General features: G+C 43.8%; 4 protein-coding genes across 5 annotated transcripts; 3 read left to right on the forward strand and 1 right to left on the reverse strand.

Moving 5' to 3' along the window:
- Positions 1–63: 63 nt before the first annotated feature.
- LOC118123024 (kelch-like protein 11) lies at positions 64–4,308 on the forward strand. 2 transcript variants are annotated; one of them, XM_035180077.2, is made up of 2 exons: positions 64–860; positions 1,044–4,308. In XM_035180077.2, the coding sequence occupies exons 1-2, from the start codon at positions 280–282 to the stop codon at positions 2,638–2,640; spliced, it is 2,178 nt and encodes a 725-aa protein (XP_035035968.2). In that variant the 5' UTR covers positions 64–279; the 3' UTR covers positions 2,641–4,308. The 2 variants fall into 2 exon arrangements, with proteins under 2 accessions (XP_035035968.2, XP_035035970.2); XM_035180079.2 differs by having other exon boundaries at positions 1,056–4,308.
- Positions 4,309–4,808: 500 nt separating this feature from the next.
- On the forward strand, positions 4,809–9,329 carry LOC118123026 (cytosolic 5'-nucleotidase 3). The gene is made up of 9 exons (XM_035180081.2): positions 4,809–4,963; positions 5,356–5,454; positions 5,549–5,618; positions 5,708–5,754; positions 6,944–7,029; positions 7,120–7,209; positions 7,308–7,470; positions 7,565–7,765; positions 8,201–9,329. Exons 1-9 carry the CDS (start codon positions 4,961–4,963, stop codon positions 8,309–8,311), a joined length of 870 nt encoding a protein of 289 aa, XP_035035972.1. The 5' UTR covers positions 4,809–4,960; the 3' UTR covers positions 8,312–9,329.
- An 87-nt stretch (positions 9,330–9,416) lies between these two features.
- fkbp10a (FKBP prolyl isomerase 10a) lies at positions 9,417–15,390 on the reverse strand. The gene is made up of 10 exons (XM_035180080.2): positions 15,091–15,390; positions 13,215–13,360; positions 12,933–13,122; positions 12,701–12,846; positions 11,460–11,649; positions 11,237–11,382; positions 10,949–11,138; positions 10,558–10,700; positions 10,296–10,459; positions 9,417–10,171 (listed from the first exon to the last, which is right to left on the reverse strand). The coding sequence occupies exons 1-10, from the start codon at positions 15,285–15,287 to the stop codon at positions 9,992–9,994; spliced, it is 1,692 nt and encodes a 563-aa protein (XP_035035971.1). The 5' UTR covers positions 15,288–15,390; the 3' UTR covers positions 9,417–9,991.
- A 2,256-nt stretch (positions 15,391–17,646) lies between these two features.
- On the forward strand, positions 17,647–23,515 carry p3h4 (prolyl 3-hydroxylase family member 4 (inactive)). Its single transcript, XM_035181669.2, has 7 exons — positions 17,647–18,233; positions 19,308–19,457; positions 19,559–19,730; positions 19,827–19,955; positions 20,047–20,192; positions 20,963–21,046; positions 22,856–23,515. Exons 1-7 carry the CDS (start codon positions 17,793–17,795, stop codon positions 23,003–23,005), a joined length of 1,272 nt encoding a protein of 423 aa, XP_035037560.1. The 5' UTR covers positions 17,647–17,792; the 3' UTR covers positions 23,006–23,515.
- Positions 23,516–23,905: the final 390 nt, after the last annotated feature.

Below are 23,905 nucleotides of genomic sequence, written 5' to 3' on the forward strand. Positions count from 1 at the left end.
TACCGAGTGGAAGTTAGGTTCTTATTCGTTGATTCCTGAAGCTTCCGTTACTGACTCCCTCACGGCCATTTGTAGTGTGTACGAATTGTTGCCTGATTATAAATAAAAAATGAGCCCATTTTTCATAATTATCGAGTTATTATAATAAACGCGCAGGTATTAATGTGCCGATGAATGTGTTGTAAATTTGACATCATGTATGTTCCCCTTTAAGTCGCTCGACGTGAAACGCCGAAGAAGAAACGCGCTTCCGGGTCCGTGTCTGTTTTGACTCCATGTATGTGTGGCTGCGTATGTCGCCTCCTCTCCGCCTCTAGTCCACTTCTCTCCCCAGCACTGCTCTCCTCCAGCGCCGGCAGCGCAATGGCAGCGGCGGCCCCCAACCCGGAGGACTCCACCAGAAGCAGCGGCGGCGCCGGCGGCGGCAGCGGCAGCGGCGGCAGCAGCAGCGGCAGCGGCACACCCAGCGCCCTCGCAGGAGACGGGGACGCGGAAGAGGCCGAGGACTTCAGCTCCTCCTCGCACTGCTCGGAGCTGTCGCGGCGGCAGAACGAGCAGAGGAAGCAGGGCTTGTTCTGCGACGTGACGCTGGCCTTCAGCAGCGGGGCGGCCAGCGGGAGCGTCCAGAGCTGCGAGTTCTCTGCCCACAGGTCCGTCCTGGCCGCGGCCACCGACTACTTCACCCCCCTGCTGGGAGGGCAGTTCTCCGAGTCTGTGACCGGGCGGGTGGAGATGAAGGAGTGGAGCTCCGAGCTGGGGCCGGACGCGGAGACTGTGGAGAGTGTCATCCAGTACATGTACACCGGGGAAATACGCGTGAGCACCTGTAATGTACATGAAGTGTTGGAGCTAGCTGACAGGTATTAGCTGTTTACTGTGTGTGTGTGTGTGTGTGTGTGTGTGTGTGTGTGTGTGTGTGTGTGTGTGTGTGTGTGTGTGGAATTGTGTTTGTGTTTGTGTGTGCCCCCTAACCAGGCAAATCAGAATGATTGTATCTACTCATCAGGGTCTGTTCATGGTCTCTACTGTATTTCTCTCTGTTGGTTCCATGTTAGGTTCCTGCTGCTGCAACTGAAGGATTTCTGCGGTGAGTTCCTGAAGAAGAAGCTGAGCTTGACCAACTGTGTGGCCGTGCACAGTCTGGCCCACATGTACACCCTGGACCAGCTGGCTCTGCGGGCTGCGGACATGATCCGTCGCAACTTCCACAAGGTGATCCAGGATGAGGAGTTCTACACGCTGCCGTTTCACCTGGTCCGCGACTGGCTGTCTGACGCGGAGATCACGGTGGACTCCGAGGAGGTGCTGTTTGAGGCGGTGGTGAAGTGGGTGCAGAAGAACGCAGATGATCGGAGCCGCTACTTTGAGGAGCTGTTCCGCCTCCTGAGGCTGCCCCAAATCAAGCCCACCTACCTGACCAGGGTGGTGAAGAATGAGCGCCTGGTGGCCGCCAACGAGGCCTGTCTCCGGCTGGTGTCCGAGGCAGTGGAGGGCCACGCTATTCGTTTTGAAAACCTCAAGTCAGCTGATATGGAGCTCTGGTCCTCCCACATGGCCTCCTTTCAGCCTCGCTTTGGCCAGAACATGGACGTTATCATGGTTGTAGGCGGCGTGTCAGAAGGGGGGGACTACCTGAGCGAGTGCGTCGGCTACTTCATTTACGAGGACCGCTGGGTCAACCTGCCGCACATCCACAACCACCTGGACGGTCACGCTATCGCTGCCACAGAGTCCCACGTCTACGTAGCCGGTTCTATGGAGCCGGGCTTTGCCAAGACGGTGGAGCGGTACAATCCCAATCGTAACACCTGGGAGCAGGTGAGCAACTTGACCACACGCAAGCATTCCTTTGGCCTCACCTGCATCAAGGATATCCTGTACAGCATCGGTGGCCATGGCAACTTCAGTCCAGGTTTTAAAGATGTCAGTGTGTACGAGCCCGAGCAAGACAAGTGGCACAATCTGGAAGCTGCCCCCAAAATCCTACGGGATGTGAAGGCGGTGAGTGTGGAGGACCGCTATGTGTATATCACGGCACGCACACCTGTCGATACAGATAATGACGATGGACTGAAGACGGTGACCACACGTTACGACACGGAGAGCCGCCAGTGGCAGGATGTCGACTCCCTGCCTCTTATTGACAACTACTGCATCTTCCAGATGGCCGTGGCCCCCACTAACTTCTACCACACGGCCTCCTGCTGCCCCAAGAGCTACACGGTGCGGGATGAGGTTGCCAAGCAGAAGATCAGCTTGCGCATCTCTGATGAGATCCTGGAGAGCCTGCCACCAGAGGTTACCAGCATCGAGGGGGCAGCCATCTGCCACTTCGATGAGGACGTCTTCATCATCGGAGGCTGGAAGAACAGCGACGACGTGGACAAGCAGTACCGCAAAGAGGCTTACCGCTACTGTGCCGAGAGAAAGCGCTGGATGCTGCTGCCGCCCATGCCTCAGCCTCGCTGCCGAGCCACCGCATGCCATGTCCGCATCCCCTACCGTTTCCTGTACGGCTGCCAGCGCTACCCCATGCCCCAGAACTTGGCCCGCCAGCGAGATCGTATGCAGCAGATGCAGCAGCTTCACCGGCGCACCCTCACCCTGCGCCGGCAGCTCCAGTCACAGATTGAATGTTGAGCGGGTCCACGTCTGCTGCTCCATTCAAGAACCTCACGGTTCTGTCTGAAGATTTCCTGCAAACCAACCACCGAACCATGCTCTCGCAACCATCACCATCGACCCTCTATTTGTACATAACACGCCACAGTGGGTCTTGTGTCGCTCTCATACTGCATTTCCTCATTCTAAACTCTGTCCATCTGCTCTCATACTGTGTTGTGTAAATGGCTGATTTATAGAAAGCCATGGAATAGGTGGGCAGGCATGTGCTGACCAGCTGGTGGTCTGTGAAGGGGGACACGGCGGATGTAAACATGTGAATAAGAGTGTTATTTAACAGCCAACAACTAAATATCCTTTTGTCAAGTATGTTGGTATAGATGCTGTTTAATAGTATAAAGCTGTATATGTAAACATTTATATGGATATTTTACATTCCTGTCCTTGGAAGGCTATGTGACATAACAAATTACTGCGTTCCTGCATTCAGTCCTAAGTCGCTTAATGAAGTCTCATTCCACTGTAACACTGTGACAATCTCCTCATCAGTCTTACTTTTATCATAGTTGCTCTACTAGAATGGCTCCGCTTGTTGCTGTGCAGCCTGGACAACTTAACAAAATATGATTCCCAGAGGCTGTTGATCTTTAAGTCCTGTAGACTAGTTTGCCGTTAGATTGCAGTTTCTCTTCAACTGTTGTACAGTGTATATTTCTGTCATTTCTGTTGCTCTTCTAGCACTCGAACACTACAAATGTCTCTCCGGGTTTCGAAGGCGGTGAAATGATGAGAGAACTGTCATGAAAAGATGTGATGAAATCATTCCTTTGAGTTACTGCAAAACTGAAACCTAATATTTGGCCTCTGCATTAAGCACCAGTTATTAGAAATGGCTTAATCATTCCTTTTGTTTGCACTTTGTAAGTTTGATAATTGGTGTGTTCTCATTCGTTCAAGAAAGGTCCATGGAAAACGTGTATGTGTGTGAGTGCAGGGGGTGTGTATTGTGTATGATATGTGGGGTTTTGCGTTGTCGCCCTGCAGAGAACGGCAAAAAGCTTCTCTCGAACTGCACTTTTCGACATGTAATTGTTAAAGTCTTACAGAAGCGTAGGGATTTAAGTTGCCACTGCACTTTGAATTTGCTTGTTTTATTTGTTTCATATCAGACAAGGTGATTGTATTCTGGAAATGTCTTAGCCAGCTTTCAGCCAGTAAGGTTTGATTTTGTTTTTGAAAGAAGAAAAAGAACATGTTATGATTTGCTGATTTCTTTCCCTACATTAAATGTCTTGCACAACCTTGTGTTCTTGTACTTCAATACCAGCTGAGTGTATATCAGAGATCCACTCTGTTCTGTTCTGTTCTGTCCTGTGGTCTCCCTTTACCCGCCAAAGAAAAGAGACTTTAAAACAAAAATTACAGGCGTAAAAAAAAGGGGGTTGCTATAGAAATGTGTTGTGACTGACATTCAGAAGTTTCCACTGTCCGTGTCCATGAGGTTACAGAGTGCAGAAATGATATTCATTTCCACATCATGACCAACACAAATAGCACTGCAACTATTGAGTGGTATAGGCTGTTTAATTTACTTTGCATGTGATAAGTCTGACATTGTGTAATTAATATTGGATGTAAGAAATGCTAATGTCATCACTTGCAATAAAAGTTGTTTTGTAAGACAGATTGCTGCGCATATAGTGTATTCTTGCATTCTTAGTAATACTTCTTGTGAATTATACCTGCTGAAACACAGTTAAATGATCTAAGTCCCACAGTGTTAGCTGTTATAATAGAAGCTACCCACCATTATGTGGTATTTTTTAATGGTTGATCTATTTATACTTTATACATGAACTAGAGCCTGTTTTGGTTCCCTTACCAGTGTTAGTTCATGGTCCCGCAGAGAAAGGAGCAAGTAGGAACCTTGTATCCGTGGCTTTGCCTCAGGGGGAAGAGTTCACACCGTCCCACCCTCAAGTTATACAAGTAGTAGTGCTGCCTTCAAGTGCTCCTCTTTGCCTCGGAAATCTAACAAACAACACAAAACGAAATCAATACTTTAAGTGTTTTTATCCATGCTGGAACAAGTGACACCGTCATATTTGTTTTTTGTCATAACTTATAAATGATCTTTGGTAAAGTCATTTTGAAGACTGTTTTCTGATTTGTTTTGCCAATGAGTTGTGCGCTCTCCCGAGTGTACCGGAAGGCAGCAGGACCCGTTGAGGCTAACACTCAGATGGTGCCCAGGTTCCACATCAACGAGGACTGACCACCGATGACAAGCGTTCAGTCAAACTAACCTTTAACAAGCCGATAACACGACTCAAGAAAAATGGTAAAAATCTCCAGTAAAGTTTCTGTGTCACCGTGAATCCCTCACACCGGGAAGAAGACACGCTACTTCACGTGCATGTTTACCAGCTAGCTGAGCTGGGTTTACTCACTGTAATGAGGTCAGCTAGCTGGCTTCTCTTTGTTTGCTAGCTGTATGCGAGCTCATTATAACACGCTGAAATATTTATGGCATTATTAGTTCTGTGACTCGTGTGTGTTTTGGAAGTGTATTGTACGCAGGAAGTACGCTAGCTAAAACAGTGCGCTATTCAATCTGATGCTAGCGCCTGACCGGTCGGCTAGCTTGACGCAAAAATAAACAATTCCAACGTGACACATTTTTTTGTAATGACAGTGTCCCTCTTTCTCCTGGACTCACTTCCCCTCACTAAGATCCCGGAGCTGTCCAACCCGTCGGTGTGCATGAAGGACCCAGAGAGGGTGCAGGAAATCCTAGAGTCCATGGTGAAGGCTGGCTCCAACACCGTGCAGGTACACACACCCTGTTCTCTGCAACAGAATCTGTCCATTAGAGAAAACACTAACGCATTTTTTTATAATATACTCCTTCCTCTAACAAACACAGGTGATCTCAGATTTTGACATGACCCTAACACGGTTTGCACACAACGGCAAAAGGTGCCCAACGTGTCACAGTAAGTCCAGCTGTGGGTTTTCTGGGTGTGGCGGTTGTCTTGCTTACATAAGTTGGTTTGTGGCTGAACGTTGTTTCATTTGTTTGCAGATATTCTTGACAACAGCATGCTTATCACAGATGACTGCAAAGTAAAGGTGAGATGGAAGCAGGATTACTATTGGTTGGGACGGTGCATTTGACTAAACTTGCACGAAACATGTAGTTTATGTTTAAACGTGTAATGATCCATGCTTGTGTTGCAATACTGAGCAATTTTTTACAGAAGATAATGTTGCTATAACAATTTACTACATAAAGTACACACCCTGTAGAACAGGCCATTTAAGAATATAGTTATTTTCCTATTTAAAACTGGAACAGATCATGCTTCATTGTGTAATGGCATGGAGTTGAAACACTCCAGGACTTTTGCTAAACTATTATGTTTTGGAAATTTCCTCGAAACTAATGCTTAAAGGTTCAGTGTGTAGAATTTAGTGACATCTAATGGTGAAGTTGCATATTGCAGCTGAATACCCCTCACCTCATGGTAGCCTTCAGTTGTCATAAAAAATGTATTTAGTTTGTCCTGTCTGGGTTACTGTAAAAAACATGGCAGCCTCTGTAGATGTAAATATATTTGGATATGAATTAACAAATTAATTGTCACACAAAAGTGTAAGTGAGATATTTTAATGATTTGTATCAGTGACGTACTACTTAATTCTCTAAAAATTGCAATAGTTTAACATATAATATAAAGTATTTAAATATAAAGAGCCCATTCTAGAGTAAAGTAAACAACAATTTGTAAAATTTTGATGATCACACACTGGTGAAAACATCACTAGGATTATTTTGTATTCAATTTCTGCCAATAGATCCCTTTTAACCTAAATCTTACATACTGGATCATTAAATATAAGTTATCAATAATGATGCATGTGTTCAACTATGTATAATTCATTTGCATTTCTAGACATTAAGCAGTACATCACTGATACAGATTATTAAAATATCTCTCAAATACTGCCCTCTAGGGGATGATACATGGAATGGCAACCTGTGCCCCCCTTATAATAGTCTTCATGCTCTTGAATCTTTCTTCCTCATTATTTTGTCACTGCAATGTGGCATATATTTCAGTAAGCCCAGAAATCTTTTAAGCATTAAAATGGTATAAATTAAAAAAAATATTGTCTGGAACAGGGTTCGTGTGTTTCTGTCGGAATATGTGATACAATATGACAAGAAATCATCAACTGAAGATTATTTCTCTTTTTGAGTGAAATCTTTCCATCCTGTCTGAATGTTTGTTCTTGAATATTTACCCGTCTCCTGTAGCTGAAGGACCTGCTCAACAAATACTACCCCATAGAGATAGATTCTACGCGGTCAATAGCGGAGAAGTTGCCCCTCATGGTGGAGTGGTGAGTATCTCAAAACACCTTTTAATGTAAAAGCAAAATCTTCTGCAATTTCATGCCTTCATAAAACTGTTCTGCTTTTGTCTCTGACAGGTGGACCAAAGCCCATGAACTCCTGGTACAGCAGGAGATCAGGAAAGACAAGTTGGCCATTGTGGTGCGGAAGTCTGAGGCCATGCTGAGGTCAGTGAACCTGCCTCCTCTTAGTCCATTTTGTAGTTTTTTGGTAAAAAATATACTAAGACCTTTTGAACTGTAATAGTAACTTGATGTTTTCACAGGGAGGGCTACCAGCTCTTCTTTGATCACCTGCATGAGCACAGCATCCCTCTGCTCATCTTCTCTGCTGGAATAGGAGATGTCCTGGAGGAGGTGATTCGCCAGGCCGGGGTCTTCCACCCCAACGTCAAAGTCTTCTCCAACTACATGGACTTCGATGAATCCGTGAGTAGCGACACCACATACAAACAATCTAACCCCCACGCGGCAGCGATGAGGTTTAAGATGATGGAGACTTTGTCTTTGTGTGCTTCCACAGGGAGTATTGAAAGCCTTCAAGGGAGTGCTGATCCACATCTACAATAAAAGGGAAGGCGCTCTGCTCAACACCGGCCACTTCCAGGAGCTGCGGACGCGACCTAATGTGGTGCTGATGGGGGACTCTCTGGGAGATCTGACCATGGCTGACGGGGTGCAGGACATGGAGAACCTCCTCAAGATCGGGTTCCTCAACGACAAGGTAAATAAAAAAAACACACAAACACTCCTGTTCATCAAATTGACTGGAAAACAATATTTTGTATCTGTCAGCCTGAGATGAAGCGCATATGAATATGTTCACATCTACCCTCACATAGCTGACACAAACATTTTACCATGGTAAAGCTATATACCTCTTTTACACCGAAATTATGTTCGACGTCATGAATGCACTGAGGTTCTCTCTCACCTCACTGGCTTTACAAATAAGCGCGCTCACTCAAGTGTTGTCCTTCCATCATTGCCGATTTAAAAACCCATGTCTACTGTAGAGTCATTTGACCCGTGAGTGAATGGTGATTGTATCCATTCCCATTGAAGACAAAGGCCAGATGTTACTGGGTTTTAGAGGATTTGACCAGTGGAAAAAGGTCATTTTGATACACACTTGTTTGTTTGTTTGTTTGTTTTCCAGGTGGAGGAGAGGAAGCAGTCATACTTGGACTCATATGACATTGTGCTGATAAAAGATGAAACCCTGGAAGTTCCTAATGCTGTACTGCTCTACCTCACTGGCAACAAGTGAACTGAGAACTGAGCGTTTGTTGTCCTCTGGCCAGCGGGGGGGGGCTCTCTGGTGCCATAAGACGAAGAAGCCCATCTCCAGATGTTATCAACAAGCCAACTAAGAATGGTTATACTGGTTTTTACTTAACTAAAAGTTACACACTTTTGTGAACGAGTCTGGGATACCACATATCGCTGTACAAGGTCCAGTTGACTTCCACAGCTCACAAACACCACGTCACCCTTTATATTCTTGTCCTTCCCCTCGTGTTTATAGTTGTGCTCCTTTTCGACCATAATGTTTGTTTATGGTGGAAGCCAGAAATGCACTGTCTACGCCCAGTGCAGCATGTTAAGTGTGTGTTCGGTGATGGGTGCTGTTTTCTACTTGTTTTAGGGACGATTGGTTGTCAGACTGTTCTGGTTTTCATATAGGAAATATAAGGGAAAGAAAAACAAACACAACAGTGTTAAACATCTGGCTTGAAATCAGTTTCCAGCCTCCTGCAATAAAACTATTTTCAGCTAATTTTAACCTGAAACTTGATGCTTTTTATATGAGATATTCCATGTGTTGTCTCTGCCACGTCTTCTAGGTTCTGGTTATATAGTCCAACGTACAATACAGGTTGTAATTTTCAATAAATCCTTGTTTCTTTAGTACCGTATAACACCACAGTGCCGGTAAATGGTGCACGATGACAAATTTTATTCTAGGTGACCAGAAATATCCAGACTTTATAATATTTAATATCTGAGTTCAGTAATTATTTGTGAGAACTGACTGCTACCTCCAGAAAAGCGTGAAACATTTTTTGGGTTTCACGTGATTTCACCTTTAAACTGTAAAACAGTTTAAAGCACTCCAACAAAAAGTTTCTTAAAACCGTTAAACATTTTAGAGTTGAGAACACAACAGTCAACAAAGACAGACTTTGTTTTCCGTCATTTGTGCCGTGAGTCTTGGGTTGTTTTGTCCAAACTCATTTCCTTGGCAGATGTTGCAACTTGTTTGAAATAAAATGTTATTTCATCTGTTTTGGTTTCATGTTTTTATTTTAAAAGGAGACCACTAGATTGAACTGATTCACAGGTGCATGAACAGAGTGACTAGACAAAAGAAAGATGTCTCTTTTTTTTATTTTTTATAAAACCGTTTATTTTATGTCGCACAAGGTATTCTGTAATATAAATGTTTATTATACAATTTCTATTACTATACAAACTAGCAACAAGTTTTCAACAACAACAACCTGTACAACCAGTGGTTTTAATCATTTTTATATCAAGTGAATGTCAGGCTCAATATTGGCTACAAATTTATATAACATGGTGTCTTCTGGAAGATCAGCCACGCCCAAATGTTTGTTGGGTAGTTTTGAAAGTAAAATGGGCCTCTTGGAGTTGAACATATTTCCATTACAGATATTTCTCTCTTTCACATTTTCAAATACACCTTTCATGTACGTGACCTACCGACCCTGTGAATTCTAATATTTTCTCGTGTTGTAAATGTGGATCTGCTGCAGCAGCTGTGGGATGTCATTCAGATGTTTTAATAGCATCTAGAAAAGCAAACTTTGATGCCTTAAGGACAAAAAGTGTTTCATTATCTGAAACATCCTTAAAAATGACTGCACAACAGTTGCTAAGACAACTGTGACCCCAGGCCACCACTCAAAATACTGAACGTTCCCTTTTAAAGCTCATCTCGTGTCACTGGTTCCTCCGCCTGCTCTTTCAGCTCGTCTTCTATGATCTTCCCATCTGCATTTCGGTCCTGGTTGTTGAATATGTCCTTAATGATGCTGTCTGTGTCGACCCCTGGCCGGAGTCGGCCTTTGCCTTCTTTCACTTGTATCATAATGAAGGAGGAGAACTGGAGAAAATGAGAGTTAGAATTATTTTGCTGTTTGTTAAAATAACTTTGGTTGTCTGCTGATACCCATCGAGCGTAAATTCAGCAGTGCAATTGTTAGACTGAACCCTGCTCGTCTGCGTACCTCCTCTAGAGGGACCTCTTTGTCACCGTTGAGGTCCATAGCAGGAAAGAGGGGGTCGGGCCCGTTTCCCAGCCACACGAACATGTAGCCCTCGGGCACTCCCTTCTGCAGCTCCACCAGCTCCAGCTCAAAGAAGAGCACAGCGCTCTTGGGGACTCCTCCGGCTGGAGAGAAACACGAGACAGAGGGGAGAAACTGTGACTCAGGGTGAAAAGAAAAAAAGTGTGTGCAGGATGTAATCTACACAGATCCAATGACTGACCTCCATCTTCACCGTGCCCCCAGTGGGGAGGAACGACCACCTTCCTCCTTTCACCCACGCACATGCCACGCAAGCCTTCCTCCAGACCATGAATCACCTTGTTTGCTCCGAGAGTCGTGATGGAAGGTGATTCGTAATGGTCCCTGTAAAGTGACGTGTGACATGTTACCACTCATTTCCACATTAAAACCAAAACTAAATTAAAAAACTTTCCCACGTATATCAAAACCTCGAGCCATGCAACCCTACATGCTGTTGCCATGGACACGCATGATATTTGCAGTTCTAGGGCCACTGAAATCTGTCAGACAAGGGAGCCAGTGATGATTACATGCATGAACTGGGAGGAGGAGGATGCAGTGTAGCAGAGTGAACAGCAGAGGGGTCTCACGAGGAGTACAGCAGGGTGCCGTCCATCAGGGAGCAGTTGTAACGATACTGAATCAGGTCATCAGCCTCACTCATCAAATTGCAGTCCTGAGGCTTGTGGGTAACTTTAATCTTAACCGTGTCTTTGGGGTTGTGGAAATCGATGACGTGAATTTCAAAGACGAGAACGGCAGAGCCAGGGATGATGTCTCCTACAGGCAGACGAATAAATACATAAACAGGGCAGTGTTACAAACCTAAATAAGACTTAGTGGTTTGTTGTGCCAGTCCGAAAGTCAATCAAACTCACCAACTCCGTCTTCGCCGTACGCCATGTGAGGAGGAACAGTAATCCTCCTCTTCTCTCCCATGCACAGCCCCTGCAGTGCCTTGTCCATCCCTTGGATCACATATCCCTTCCCAACGTACGTGTTGTAAGTGCTGTTACGCTGGTAGCTGCCGAGAGAAGAGTGACAGTCAGCTTTCATTTTTACTTGCATCGCTTTCTGACAGCGGAGAAATCCCGGGTTTACCTGGAGTCGAAGGCCGTGCCGTCCTGGAAGGTGCCGTTGTAGTGGTAGCGGATGTAATCGCCCGTCACGGTCCTGCGGGTGCAGCCCTTGGGCGCCTCCTTCACCTCCACTATCAGGTCGTCCTTGGGGTTGAACAAGTCAACCAGCAGCACCTCGAACACCAGTGTGGCCTGAGGAGGCACCGTAGTTCCTGTTTATGCAAAAAAAAAAGCAAAGAGCTGCAGGTCTGTTCTAGTCAAATATGCTTAATATAGCTTTACAGAGGTGAAGTGAAACCAGTGGCTGCCTTCTCTAAAAGTAGGTAGGGGTCTTTCAATGAAAACAGAAGACCTAGTCTGATGATGTAGTGAAGCAGTGTGGGATCATGGGAGTTGTGTTCACCGCAATTGCCGATGAAAATCTACCTGATGCAAATTTAGGCACAAAGTTTGTTCAGGGATGATTTTATGTGTTAAAGTTCTATTCACACCAAATGTCAATCAGTAATCGTGATCCATTATGAGTAACCAATACAATCAGTGGAACAAACAGCTGACAGCCTAACTGGCAAAATGGCTAACTGTGTGTTTTCCTTCATTATATGTTTTTTTGCCCTGGAGGTTATAGCAGAGGCAGTAGAGCCACGAGTAAAGCAGATATGACACGATTAAAAGGGGCCAAAATGAAACGTCCCTCTATCTGGGTTTGTTGGGAATATTTTGGATGATGAAAGTACACAATTCAACAAAATATACTGTATAACATAGATCTAGTTGTTTCGGGATATTTTAATGAAGAATTGTTTTATATTACTTATGATTAAAGCAACACTGTGCAATTTTTACTGTGTAACAGCGCCCTCTACAGCCACACATGGTGATTAATTCTGTAGAGCTCCATGTCAGATTGATTAACTCTGACTAGGTGGTTCCACTCGCTGAGTTGACGGAGGATATTCCTTATGATCCCCGACAACTTGAACCAGAAGAGTTGCTGCTTTAAAAAAAGTTGCATAGTGCTTTAACAAGGCTCTGAAACCACAATTAACACCCAACAAATGCAAAAGCTAAATCCTTGTCAAAGACTGTTGAAACATGAATTCATTCAAAATTGTAGTTACTGTATGTAAGAAAAATTACATTTAAACGTCTAAAAACAAAAGCAACATTATAACAGGTTAGTATGGCCTCTGAAATTATTGTTAGGTCAAATAAAAATGTTCAGACACAAGCCACAGCCTTATTAATAAAATGATTTAGTACCAGAGCCGTTCTCTCCATACGCCAGGAAGGGTGGGACGATGACGATCCGTCTCTCAGCAACACACATGCCCAGGAGACCCTCGTCCATACCTTTGATGAGGTCGCCCTGTCCCAAGTAGGTGTCATAGGTTGTATTCCTCGAGTAACTGAATCAAACACAGGTCAAAGTTGTTGAGAGAAGCACAGACTCCGACAGGACGTAATTGTAAGTGCAGGACGTGTTTGGTCTCACCTGGAGTCAAAGGCCTCACCGGACAGCAGGGTGCCGTTATAGTGGTAACGGACAAAGTCTGATGCCACAGTGGAGCGGTTGCAGCTCGCGGGTTTGTGGAGGGTGCGGATCAGGACCTTGTCCTCGGTGTTCCAGATGTCCAGCAGAAGAACGTCATACACCAACACGGCATCAGCAGGGATTACACCACCTGTCAAGACAAGCAAGCGCAGATCCTCATTAGCACAGGTAAAGGTCAACAGGAAAGTGCAGTGACGGCATCTGCGGTCGTCTTTGTCCCACCAGTTCCTATGCTCCCGAAGGCCAAGTGCGGGGGGATCGTGATCTTCCTGCGTTCGTTGACACACATGCCCTGAAGACCACGGTCCATCCCTGTGATGAGTCTGCCCAGGCCCACCTGGCTGATGAAGGCTTTGCCTCGGTCATGACTGTAGATGGTAAAGGGAGAGGTCAGTGAGAAACAATGTGAGGTAGACCTATCAGAACAGTATGAATCCTGGGAAAAAAAGACTTCAAGTGTTGTTCTTCAGGCTCAATACGTGATGCCAAGAACTTTTTATATAACCAGAATATCAGCATCCAATGTTCCATCCGCACCAACCGCATCTCTTAACTTGAGGGGATTTAATGTCTCCAGATCACTCCTGAAAATCCTTTATTCATCATTTATTCAGTAAGAACAGTATCAGCATGGACTTGAATAACCTCGGCCATGTTTATGCAGTTTGTGTCACTCAGACGGCAAAGGCCACTGAACACGCTCTTAACCTAAAGTTGTGTGTCCTGTCATCAGGGAGGACGTACACTTTCCTCAGGAGGAACAAATCTAACAGATACTTCAGATCCTTGGTCCCATCAACTGGTGAGTTTTTAAACAAGCCCTGGGTCAACTGGATATTAGAGGACAAAGAAACTTGAATTGTTTTTAGGGGCGACTGTGACTCAGCGCTTAGAGCGGTCGTCCTCTAACAGGAAGGCCGGCGGTTCGATGCCAGTCTGCCCCTTTCTGCATGACAAAGTGTCCTTGGGCAAAACACAGAACCCCAAGATGCACTGTATGAATGACTGTGTGAATGGGTGAATGTAAAACTGTAAAGTCCTATGAGTAGTCATCAGGACTAGAAAAGCTCTATATAAATACTTACCATTTATATTTCTTTGCGATTTCAAAGTATTCCAACATATTTTTGTCCTGTATTATTTATTTTCTGTAATGTAACCCTAACAACAATAGGGTTAGGGTTAGGAGTGATAAAGATAAATCCATCCGTCCATGGCTTTATTATGATTCACTATTTATATGAGAGCCGACATGAGTCTTTCAAAGACAAGAAAACTTTTATTTTACAGAATAAACATTGCAAAAAAGAAAAAAAAATTGTGGTTACATTTTGCTTAAAGAAATTAGATTTCTGTTTATTTGGCTGTATCCGTTTTTTCTTTATGCTAAAAATGTATCGTTAAACTGTAAAATATCAAGCATCACTTACATTTCTTTGTCACAAGGGTTTGATAACTACATTTTAGTAATAACTGCAATTCTTTTATCGTCAGTGGATATACCGGCATCGGAATTTTGACCCCCCCACGACATGAGCATCAGCCAAAAACTCCACATGTACAGGCTTGTTTGTCGCGAGGTGACACATTTCTGCGAGCTTAACAAAACTACCCACAATTCATTTGTGAATACAACCAAAGTCCAGCATTTTGATGTTAATCTGAGGGGACACCGGGCTGGACTGATCTATGGATGATTGCACCTTCACAGATAAATGAATCCATGTTGCTGACACGTCTGCAGCTGTTATCTCAGCTGCAGTGAATCGTGTCTGAATTTACATCCATCCCATTCGTAAGGTTGAGCATGCCTGTGTGTACCGCAGCTTGTGCATCCATGACGCTACACTGTGCATTTTAATATGCACTGAAAACGTAACCATTTCTGTAAGAGGGACAGTTCATATCAATACACACAACTGAAGCGGTACTTTCGCGTTATTTTGTTGCTTTGATGTTCCTTTGAAGCGTTACAGTTACTGCTCCTTCCTGAGTTTAAACATTCTTCGTTAAAAAAAAAAAAAAAGCACGCAGAGTAAGTTTTGCAGTATTTATGAAAGCGGTCTGGACTGAGTTGTATTAAATGTCGCATTCTCACCTGGAGTCAAACTTCTTCCCGTCCGCAAATAAAGTACCGTTAAAGTGATAACGGACGAAATCCTCTGTCTGAACCTCCCGAGAACAAACCTTGGGGATGTGGTACCGATCCACTTCAACGTCCACTAACGGCTCGTGGCTGCATTTCACAGAGAGGACGTGGAGGAGGAACAGCACCGAGGGTCTGACCAGATCCATCCGGAAAATGTGACGGTGACTGCGGAAGCTCGCACGGCTCAGGGACGGTCTGCCAGCGAGGGGGATGCGGCTGAAGTGCAGAGAGAGGAACCGCAGCAAGTTTTTGGGACGATCGACTTAAGTAAAGTGTGCTGGAAAACAGATGAAGTACTTCTGGTTACCGGTTACAAAATAAAAGCCGTCAAACAGCTTAAGGAAAAAAATATTGTTGAAATAATGTTTTGTTCTGTGATCTCTACTAAAAATAGCTGCGACGGTTGTTAAAGTTTCAGATAATGAATGTGATGCAAACATTTCTATAAGGGCCAGGAGCCTAAAGCAAAGTTTCTGAACCATAACCTTCAGGATAAGATAAAGTCTTTTGATCTCATGCAGGGAAATGTAACTATCTACCAAATACTATGTCTGTTATATAGAATTTAAGCATAAACTAAAATAAAAAAACTGAGTATAACATAAGGAATTTAATGCATCAACAATAAAAAATAAAGCAAGAATACATGGAAGTTGCAATAAATTATTGATAACACAAAAGTTGCAATAAAGGGTTTGTTTACATGCCTTTGAAAAATGTACAAGGACTTATATATACATACACTTATAGAGAATACACATCCCACTTTGGATTGACACTTGTATCCTCTATTGTATTAGTTTTTTACTACTAATTATAATAAAATAAAAATTTGAATAAAGATAATAACTTTATTTGAATCGCACTTATCTAAATAAGTAACAAAGTGCTTCACAAAATCCATGACAAAAAAATGAACAAATAAAAATGGTATTCAATTCAGTTCAAATATAGAGAAACCAAACAGTTTACACAATTTTTCTGGATTGAACTTTATTGAAATGTTCTTCTATTTCTTACTTTGTTTTCTCTGTGACTTTGCTCTTATTGCAAAGTTTGGCTGGCCTTCTCCTCTCGTCCAACACTTTTTATTGAGCCTGTGTTAACCTACAACTTGAAACTTGATTTGTTGACAGATAGTGCTTTTATTTTGAACAAGAAGGACTGAACTTCCGGCTTTGTTCCGCCTCTCTTGGATCATGTAGCCCACAGAGCTGCAGCGGGAGCATGAGGAGGAGGAGGAGGAGCAGGAGGAAGATGATGATGGGGAGGAGTGGCCCCTGGGCCCCCACCCACTTTCTAATGGAATTCTGCAAACGTGTAAAGCCTGGCCCAAAGGCCTGGACCCATGATTTCACTCACGTATAAGAATCATAATGTGTCTCACCCTCATCTGAAGTTATCCTTTTGGTGTCCTGACCATAGACTGTGTATAAACAGGTCCTGACACTCTCATACTGGAATCCTTGTTTTATATTCCTCATGTGAAGCTGTGATATCCTATAAAACATATCATAAGAAGAGGCCTCCATCAGTCATGCAACATGGGTATGAAACATGCAGAGTCAGGGATTAGATATTAGTTCTGCCCAGAGGTGATGTGACCTCTGCAGCATGAAAAACCCAAGTCTCAGCTTGTCAGATGTTCTTGGAATGTCGGTGCAGATTCTAACCAGGTGGAAAATACAGGAGCTCTTCACACATCCAGTGAATTGTATGAATGTTTAATCTCCAGTCTGAGAGATGGAGTCAAACAATCATGAATAAAAATAATGAAAACAATGAGATGAGATCCATATTAATGACGATGGAAAACACTGAGGAGAAACTGGACTCACTGTGACGTCTCTGTCAAGTTGACCGGAGTGAACACCATTTATACCAGAAGTACAGACTTGTGACTTCAAAGTAATAGTCAGACGGTGTGGAATTTGACAGCTGCAGAGCTGCAGGACCAGTTAACTTGCACAGTTGCACCATTTAAAATGAAATGCTTAAAGATGCATTATAGTTTTGTTCGTTTTATCTATACAGGAACAACAAAATGCAATGTATAATCATGATAAACAAGAAAAGCAACACGATCTTTAACCCTAGAATGTGAAAATTCTAGGGTTGTAAATATGTAAAAATGATTGGTTCAAAATTAGTATTTAGCCCAAATGTAAGCATTTATTTTGGTCAAACAGATCCCTGGAAATGCATTTCACTGATGTGAGAAAAAGAAATGTTCGCGTGACATGATGTTCCCTGTGATTAATTACATTTATAAATAATAATAATAAATAATAATACATTTCAGTTCAGACACCTTACAACATATAATAAAAAAACACAAAATGTATAATAATGTAAAATAATTAAAGTACAAGATGCAAACACAAAATAATATGCAACATAAATGACACAAGACTAGTAAGACAATGAACTCGTATTTTGACAAGATGAAAGCAATCTAATGCGTAAACGACCGTGTCTTTTATTTTGACAGCCGTGCCCAGAAGCTGCTACTTTGTGCGTCCAGCTCACCGCAGCTCTCACAGCCTACGTGCAGGCAGACATGAGCAGAGCCTGGTGAAGACAGAGGAAGCGTCCTGATCCATTCAAAATAACTCCCAGTCTCCTGTGTGCCGGAGCCGGCGGAGGTGACGATGCTCCTGAGAAGCTTGTGCCTGGCCCTTCTCCTCCCGGCGCTGGCGGAGGCTCAGTATGAGAAGTACAGCTTCAGAGGTTTCCCCCCGAAGGACATCATGCCGCTGGACTCCGCGTACGGATACGCGCTGGAGCAGTACGGGGTGCAGAAATGGGGAGAGAGCATCAAGTTCCTGGAGCTCAGCCTGCGGCTCCACCGGCTGCTGCGGGACAGCGAGGCGTTCTGCAGCCGCAACTGCAGCTCGGTGAGCCGGGACAACGACACTCTGTTCGCCGACAACAGCCTGCGCGTCGTGCGCCACATCCTCCTGAGGGCTGCGTGCCTGAAGAAGTGCAAGGCGGGGTTTCCTGTGTTTAACCTCGCGTATCCACGAAGGGATTTATTGGAAACTTTCGACCAGAGGGTGCCGTATCGGTACATACAGTACGCGTACTACCAGGTGAGATCCCAATGTGTGGAGGGTTGTGCCCAAAACTGGAGCGCCAAGTAAACGTAGGCCCAGGCACCGAAATCACTCACAGGTATAGTTCATGTACTAGAATAAAGTTATTGTTGTACATACAAGTGGACGTTTCCAGTTATAAACTAATTTGAGTGTGGAACAAAGTGTTAATGCGCATTTAGCGTCACTGCATCTGTGCGTAAAGGGCACAATCTCCCAGCTAAAGTGTCCGCAGCTGTTCCATCCATGAACATCCACTTTGTCTGAACCACCGAGAGGAAAATTTCCAGTGGGCGACCTGTGGAGTCTAAATCCACGGCCGCTTTGTTGCGCCCCCCTGCTGACCGAGCGGTAGTTGAGTATGTGCCACGTCTCTTTCAGTGTTCCCCTGAAACAATCCCCTTATTCTTCTCCATCAGACGCACAGGGACGAGGACCAGCTGTGCTTACGAGGCAAATGCGCAGATTTTGTTTGGTCGTAAAGTAGGGTTTGGACCAAACCCGGTAAAGGGAGGTACAAACTCCAGGTTATATCCTATTGATGTATTAAAAGGGAACAGCCCACTTGAGAAACCCCTTAACTCTGACTGTAGTGATCCTTTAAAATGTGGGTGTGTTACAGACTCTCATCACAAAATTTGTTGTCTGAAACCTTTAAATTAGAGATGTCTGTATATTTTTGTCTTGTTTATACAATCTGGTAAACTAAAAGGTGAATCAAAGCTCTGCAGCTGCTGCTCCCTATAGTATGATACGATTTGAAGCAGCCGCACAGGAATGAAATGACTTGTATCTGTATTATTATTGGCTGTATTTGACTAAGTTCATCCTTTTGGCCAAGGCTGCCACGTTTAATTCCTTCACCTCGTATTTGAATGTGAAAGTCTGTCAGTGTGTAAAAACCCTGACATCTGCACGTTAGTAATTGTGGGAGTTTGGGGGTCAGAGGTCATGTTATCCTGTGAGCAGTGAAAATAACAGGAGCCATTGAGAGAGACTGTGTTCCCTATTTCTATGAACCCTCCTTAAAATACTGCCATATCCATTTTAACACTATCTCCTCCTACACAGCTCAATAACGTGCAGAAGGCTGTGGCGGCTGCCCACACCTTCCTGAAGAAGAACCCGAATGACCCCTACCTTGTCAAGAACATTAACTACTACAAAACTCTGTTGGACGTGGAGGAATATCTCATCGACCACGAGGAGCAGCCGTACGAGGTTGGTAGCTCGAGGCAGCCGCTCCTTCTCCTTCTCCGGTTTGCCTCTTAAAGACATCCTATTGTCACTTTTCTTTTTAATCGCATGTATGTGTTTTCCAGAGCGTTTTCCTGAAGGGCGTGACGCTCTACAACAGCGGAGACTTCAGCAACAGCGCCCGGAACATGGAGCTGGCCATCACGCATTACTTTGAAGTATACAGCCTCTGCTTAGCGGGCTGCGAGGGCTCGTACGAGATCTTGGAGTTCAAGGACTTCTACCCAACACTGGCAGGTGAGTAGAGCAGCAGTTAAAATGATTAGCTGCAGTTCGGCATCTTTTATATAAGAAAATAATCCAGTTCTTCTTACTTTCTCCTCCATGCCTCAGATCTCTACACTGATGTGCTGAAATGTAAGGTGAAATGTGTGGCGCACCTGACGCCCAACGTCGGAGGATTCTTTGTGGAGAAGTTTGTGGCCACAATGTATCACTACCTCCAGTTTTCTTATTATAAATGTAAGGACCAAGGCTCCGATTCAGGCTTTTGAGAGCGTGCTGTCAGTGTGATACGTTTATGTGACCTGGATCATTTTGTGTTCCTCCACAGTGAACGATGCGAAGAACGCTGCTCCGTGTGCAGCCAGTTACATTCTGTTTGACCCCAACGACCAGGTGATGCAGCAGAATGTGGAGTATTATCATTTCTACCAGGAGCAGTGGGGCCTCAAGGATCAGGACTTTCAGCCCCGGCCTGTGAGTCAGGACCTCTATATATGGGGGGGGCAATATTATTTGTGTGTGTGTGGAGAGTTGTGTAACTGTAGCTCAACCCGTTTGCTTAATCGGATTTGTAAATGTGTAAAAGTATAAATCTGTAAACGTGTACTTGATAAGTTATTAATTGATGAAAAGGCTGTTTTGCTGGACAGGCTTTGCAGTTAACTTATCGTTTTACACCTGATTTTACTGCACCTCTGCTGTGTACAATCTGCAAATGCGTGCTACAATATTGGCCCCATATCTTTACTGTTTATCCATTTTGCACATCTCTGTCCTCGGTGGTTAAACCAGGCCCGACTGACGTAATCAGGATTGTTTAGAGGCAACAGAGGGCTCACGCAGGCTACACTAAACCAGAGCAGAGCAGCTATAGCATAAAGCGGTTTTGGCGTGAATATAAACACAACCTCAGGGTACTAATTAGAAACTCATATACTTGCATAAAGACAGACTGGTTTTACCGTCTCTTATTGCTTTGTGGAGAGTGGGCAGCAGCTGCAGTGCAACAGCTTTGTAGCTAAACTGACTCATAAATGTCTTTACCCACTGAAGCAGCTCCAATTTCAAATAAATTTGTTCTCACGGTGAGAGGGACTTTAAACCCTCCAGACACAGGAACGGAAACAGGCCAAACTGTTGTTGTTGTTGTTGTTGCTCAGTGCAGTCGGTGTCATTAAACTGCGACAAGCTGCTGCCGCTGCTCAGGTCACAACACGAGAGCTGATGAGACGTTTGTTTTTCAGGAGGCCCAGAGGTATTTTAACCAGACGACCAAACAGAAGGAGATGCTGGAGTTTGCACTGAACTACCTACAAACAGACGATGAGGTGCGTTTCTACTGCTGCACATGCAAACGAGTGTTGCAACCATGAAGCTGAAATCCAGTTTATTTTGTATTGAGACACAATGTCAAATAGTTATTTTTGACAATTAAAGGGAAGTGTCTGTGGTGGGGGAGGAGTAACGGTTTTCTTGCAAATTAATGCAAAAATAGGGGTCGCAATCCTGACACAACTTCTGTTTGGTTTCCATGGAAGTTATGTTCTCATCTGCATTTGTTTGATTATTGTCAGTATTATGCAAACTTGGTGTTAGGGCCTGGTCACACGTTTTGCAAAAAACATCAGTGGTGAACTTTCGTCCTATGGCGAGGTAAAACACAGCATGGCTTTGCAGGGAGTTCAACTTTGGTGAACTTTGACCCACAATACTTGCTTCAGATCGGGTTTGTGTGACCGGGTTCTGAAGATGGGGTATGGTTTAGGAAAGAATCCATTATATTTTTGTGTCTCAGTGTGGTTATGTAATAACATTAAAACATAGAGATAGTAGAGAACAATGTATTTAAAGTCTGCTAAAGTTGCCTGTCATTAGCTACAGGTCACAACCAAAATCACCTTGTTAATTCAACTTTATTTATGTTAAAGGTTCATTGTGTAGAATTTAGTGACATCTAGTGGTGAAGTTGCATGTTGCAGCTGATTACCCCTCACCTCACCCTCCCCTTCCAAACACGAGAGCATCTGTGGTAGCCTTCAGTTGTCATAAAAACTCAAAAGGTGTTTAGTTTGTCCAGTTTGGACGACTGTAACAAACATGGCGGCCTCCGTAGAGAGGACCCGCTCCCGATGTAAAGATAAAGTATTTTAATATATAACACACTTGTGAAAACATCACTAGGATTATTTATATTCAATTTCTGCCAATAGATCCCTTTCACCTAAATCTTACACACTGAACCTTTAAGGAAGAATGTGTTATTTATAACTTTTTTTTACAAAAGTTATATACTCTTGATTTAAAAAGATTATACTTTTATTATTGCTATAAATTACTGGTTAGAACTAGTCAGTCAGTGGAGAAAATATAATCTCATGGGTGTAGGTAAAAATGACACATTCTAGATGGACTGAGGTGTATCATATCTTTTTGACTTCTTCCATGTGGTATCTCGCTGTTCTAAATTCATCTGATGAGGTTTCCAGATTTCCATCCCTGAGTTTTTTCTTTTAACTGCACAAACAACCTCCATTGTGCTGCAGTTGCAGCAGATGTTCAGAGACACACGTCTCAAAACCTCAGGAGATAAAATCCAAACCGTCTGCATGACTAGACGACCCCAAAGGTACATAAATATGAGAAGTGTTTTTGTGATGCGACACTTCAACGACTAAACTGGCTGACTAAACTGAAGATATAAGTTAAAAAAAGGGGGGATTTACTGTAGACTTTAACTTTGAAGGAGCAGACTAAATGAGATCTGCTGTTTCAGGTTATGCGACGCAGAAATGAAAAGGAAAAAAGTCTCTAAGGATGAAAGGGGGAGACAGAGTGGGAAAGGAAGAGAAAGCAGGAGGGGGGCTGTGTTTTCCGCCAGCAGCGTGTGGTATGTGGTTGGGAGGTGTTGGCCACTGAGGCTTTGCCACATCTATTTAACTCAGGTCAGCTCCTCCCAGCTCCGCACACGGCCTGGACCAGAGAGGGGGGAGGACTCTGAGACTGTGTAGGCTGAATAAGGCGGCTGCACAAGTGAGAGATTTATAGGCACAGGAAGGAAAAACTATTACTTTGGCCAGTTGGAGTGGAGGTTAGAGAATGTAATGCTTGCTTGACCGAGTGTTGTGTTTAACCTCCAGGACGTGGTGAGTCCAGAAGAAATGGGCGCCTCTCACTCGGAGAACCCCGATGCTGAGTTTGAGGGGATGGGAGACTACGAGGAGTCCTTCCTGGCCGAATGGTGGCAGGAACCCAAAACAAAGTCGGATGCGGGAGTGGTCGTGGACTGACATCTGACCTCGTCCGTGAGACGAGCGGCTCCCTCGTCCAGCTCTGTCCCAACTGTCATGACAACATACCAAAGAACGTCGACCTCCCCCCCACAGACGGGTCGACACTCCCGTCAGTGTTTTAGCAGAAAAAGCTCAACTCTCTCTCTCTCTCTCTCTCTCTCTCTCTCTCACACACACACACACACACACACACACACACACACACACACTGTTCATGCTGTTCTCTCTGAGGACGGATGTATCCATCATGTTGATCAAGTTCAGAGATTGACATATTCTGTCTTGGCTGTCATCAGCCTTTTTTTAAAGACTGTTATTTTTCACAATGAGTCACTGCCCTGTGTGTCAGTGACGTTTCTACAGTTTTTATTTAATGAAAGCTGAATGCCTCAGTGTTCTGGTATAAGGAATCTGATGTGTAGTTTTTCTTATACCAAAAGGTTTTTCAACAACCAACTGGGGCGTTGATATAATAGTAATTTGAAATTAAAATAATATTTTAATATACCTATTGTGTTTTTGTCAGTTAATGTCATTACGATGAAAAATCACTAGTTGATCAATGTTAAAATATAAAAACCAGAGTTTTAGACTGATGGTGAGACAAAACAATGAATTTGAACCGTGAATTTAGGGGCTGGGAAATGGATTTTTCCTGGTATTTTGACTAGTTAAACAAAAATAACATACATAAATTGAAGAAAAAAAATAGCCAGTTACGGCCTTAGAATGTGATGGCTCTGGTAGTAATTAATTCCAGGCAAAAATATTGTATGTATAGTTTTACAAAATTGGGTCTTTAATTTTTGGGGGGTCAAACCTACTTTAATTCAAAGTTAAGATAAATATATATCTAAATGTTTTTTTAAAGCAGAAAATCAAATAAAACCCCAAGCT

The sequence above is a fragment of the Hippoglossus stenolepis genome, chromosome 16 (genome assembly GCF_022539355.2).
Source record: "Hippoglossus stenolepis isolate QCI-W04-F060 chromosome 16, HSTE1.2, whole genome shotgun sequence".
Taxonomy (NCBI): domain Eukaryota; kingdom Metazoa; phylum Chordata; class Actinopteri; order Pleuronectiformes; family Pleuronectidae; genus Hippoglossus; species Hippoglossus stenolepis.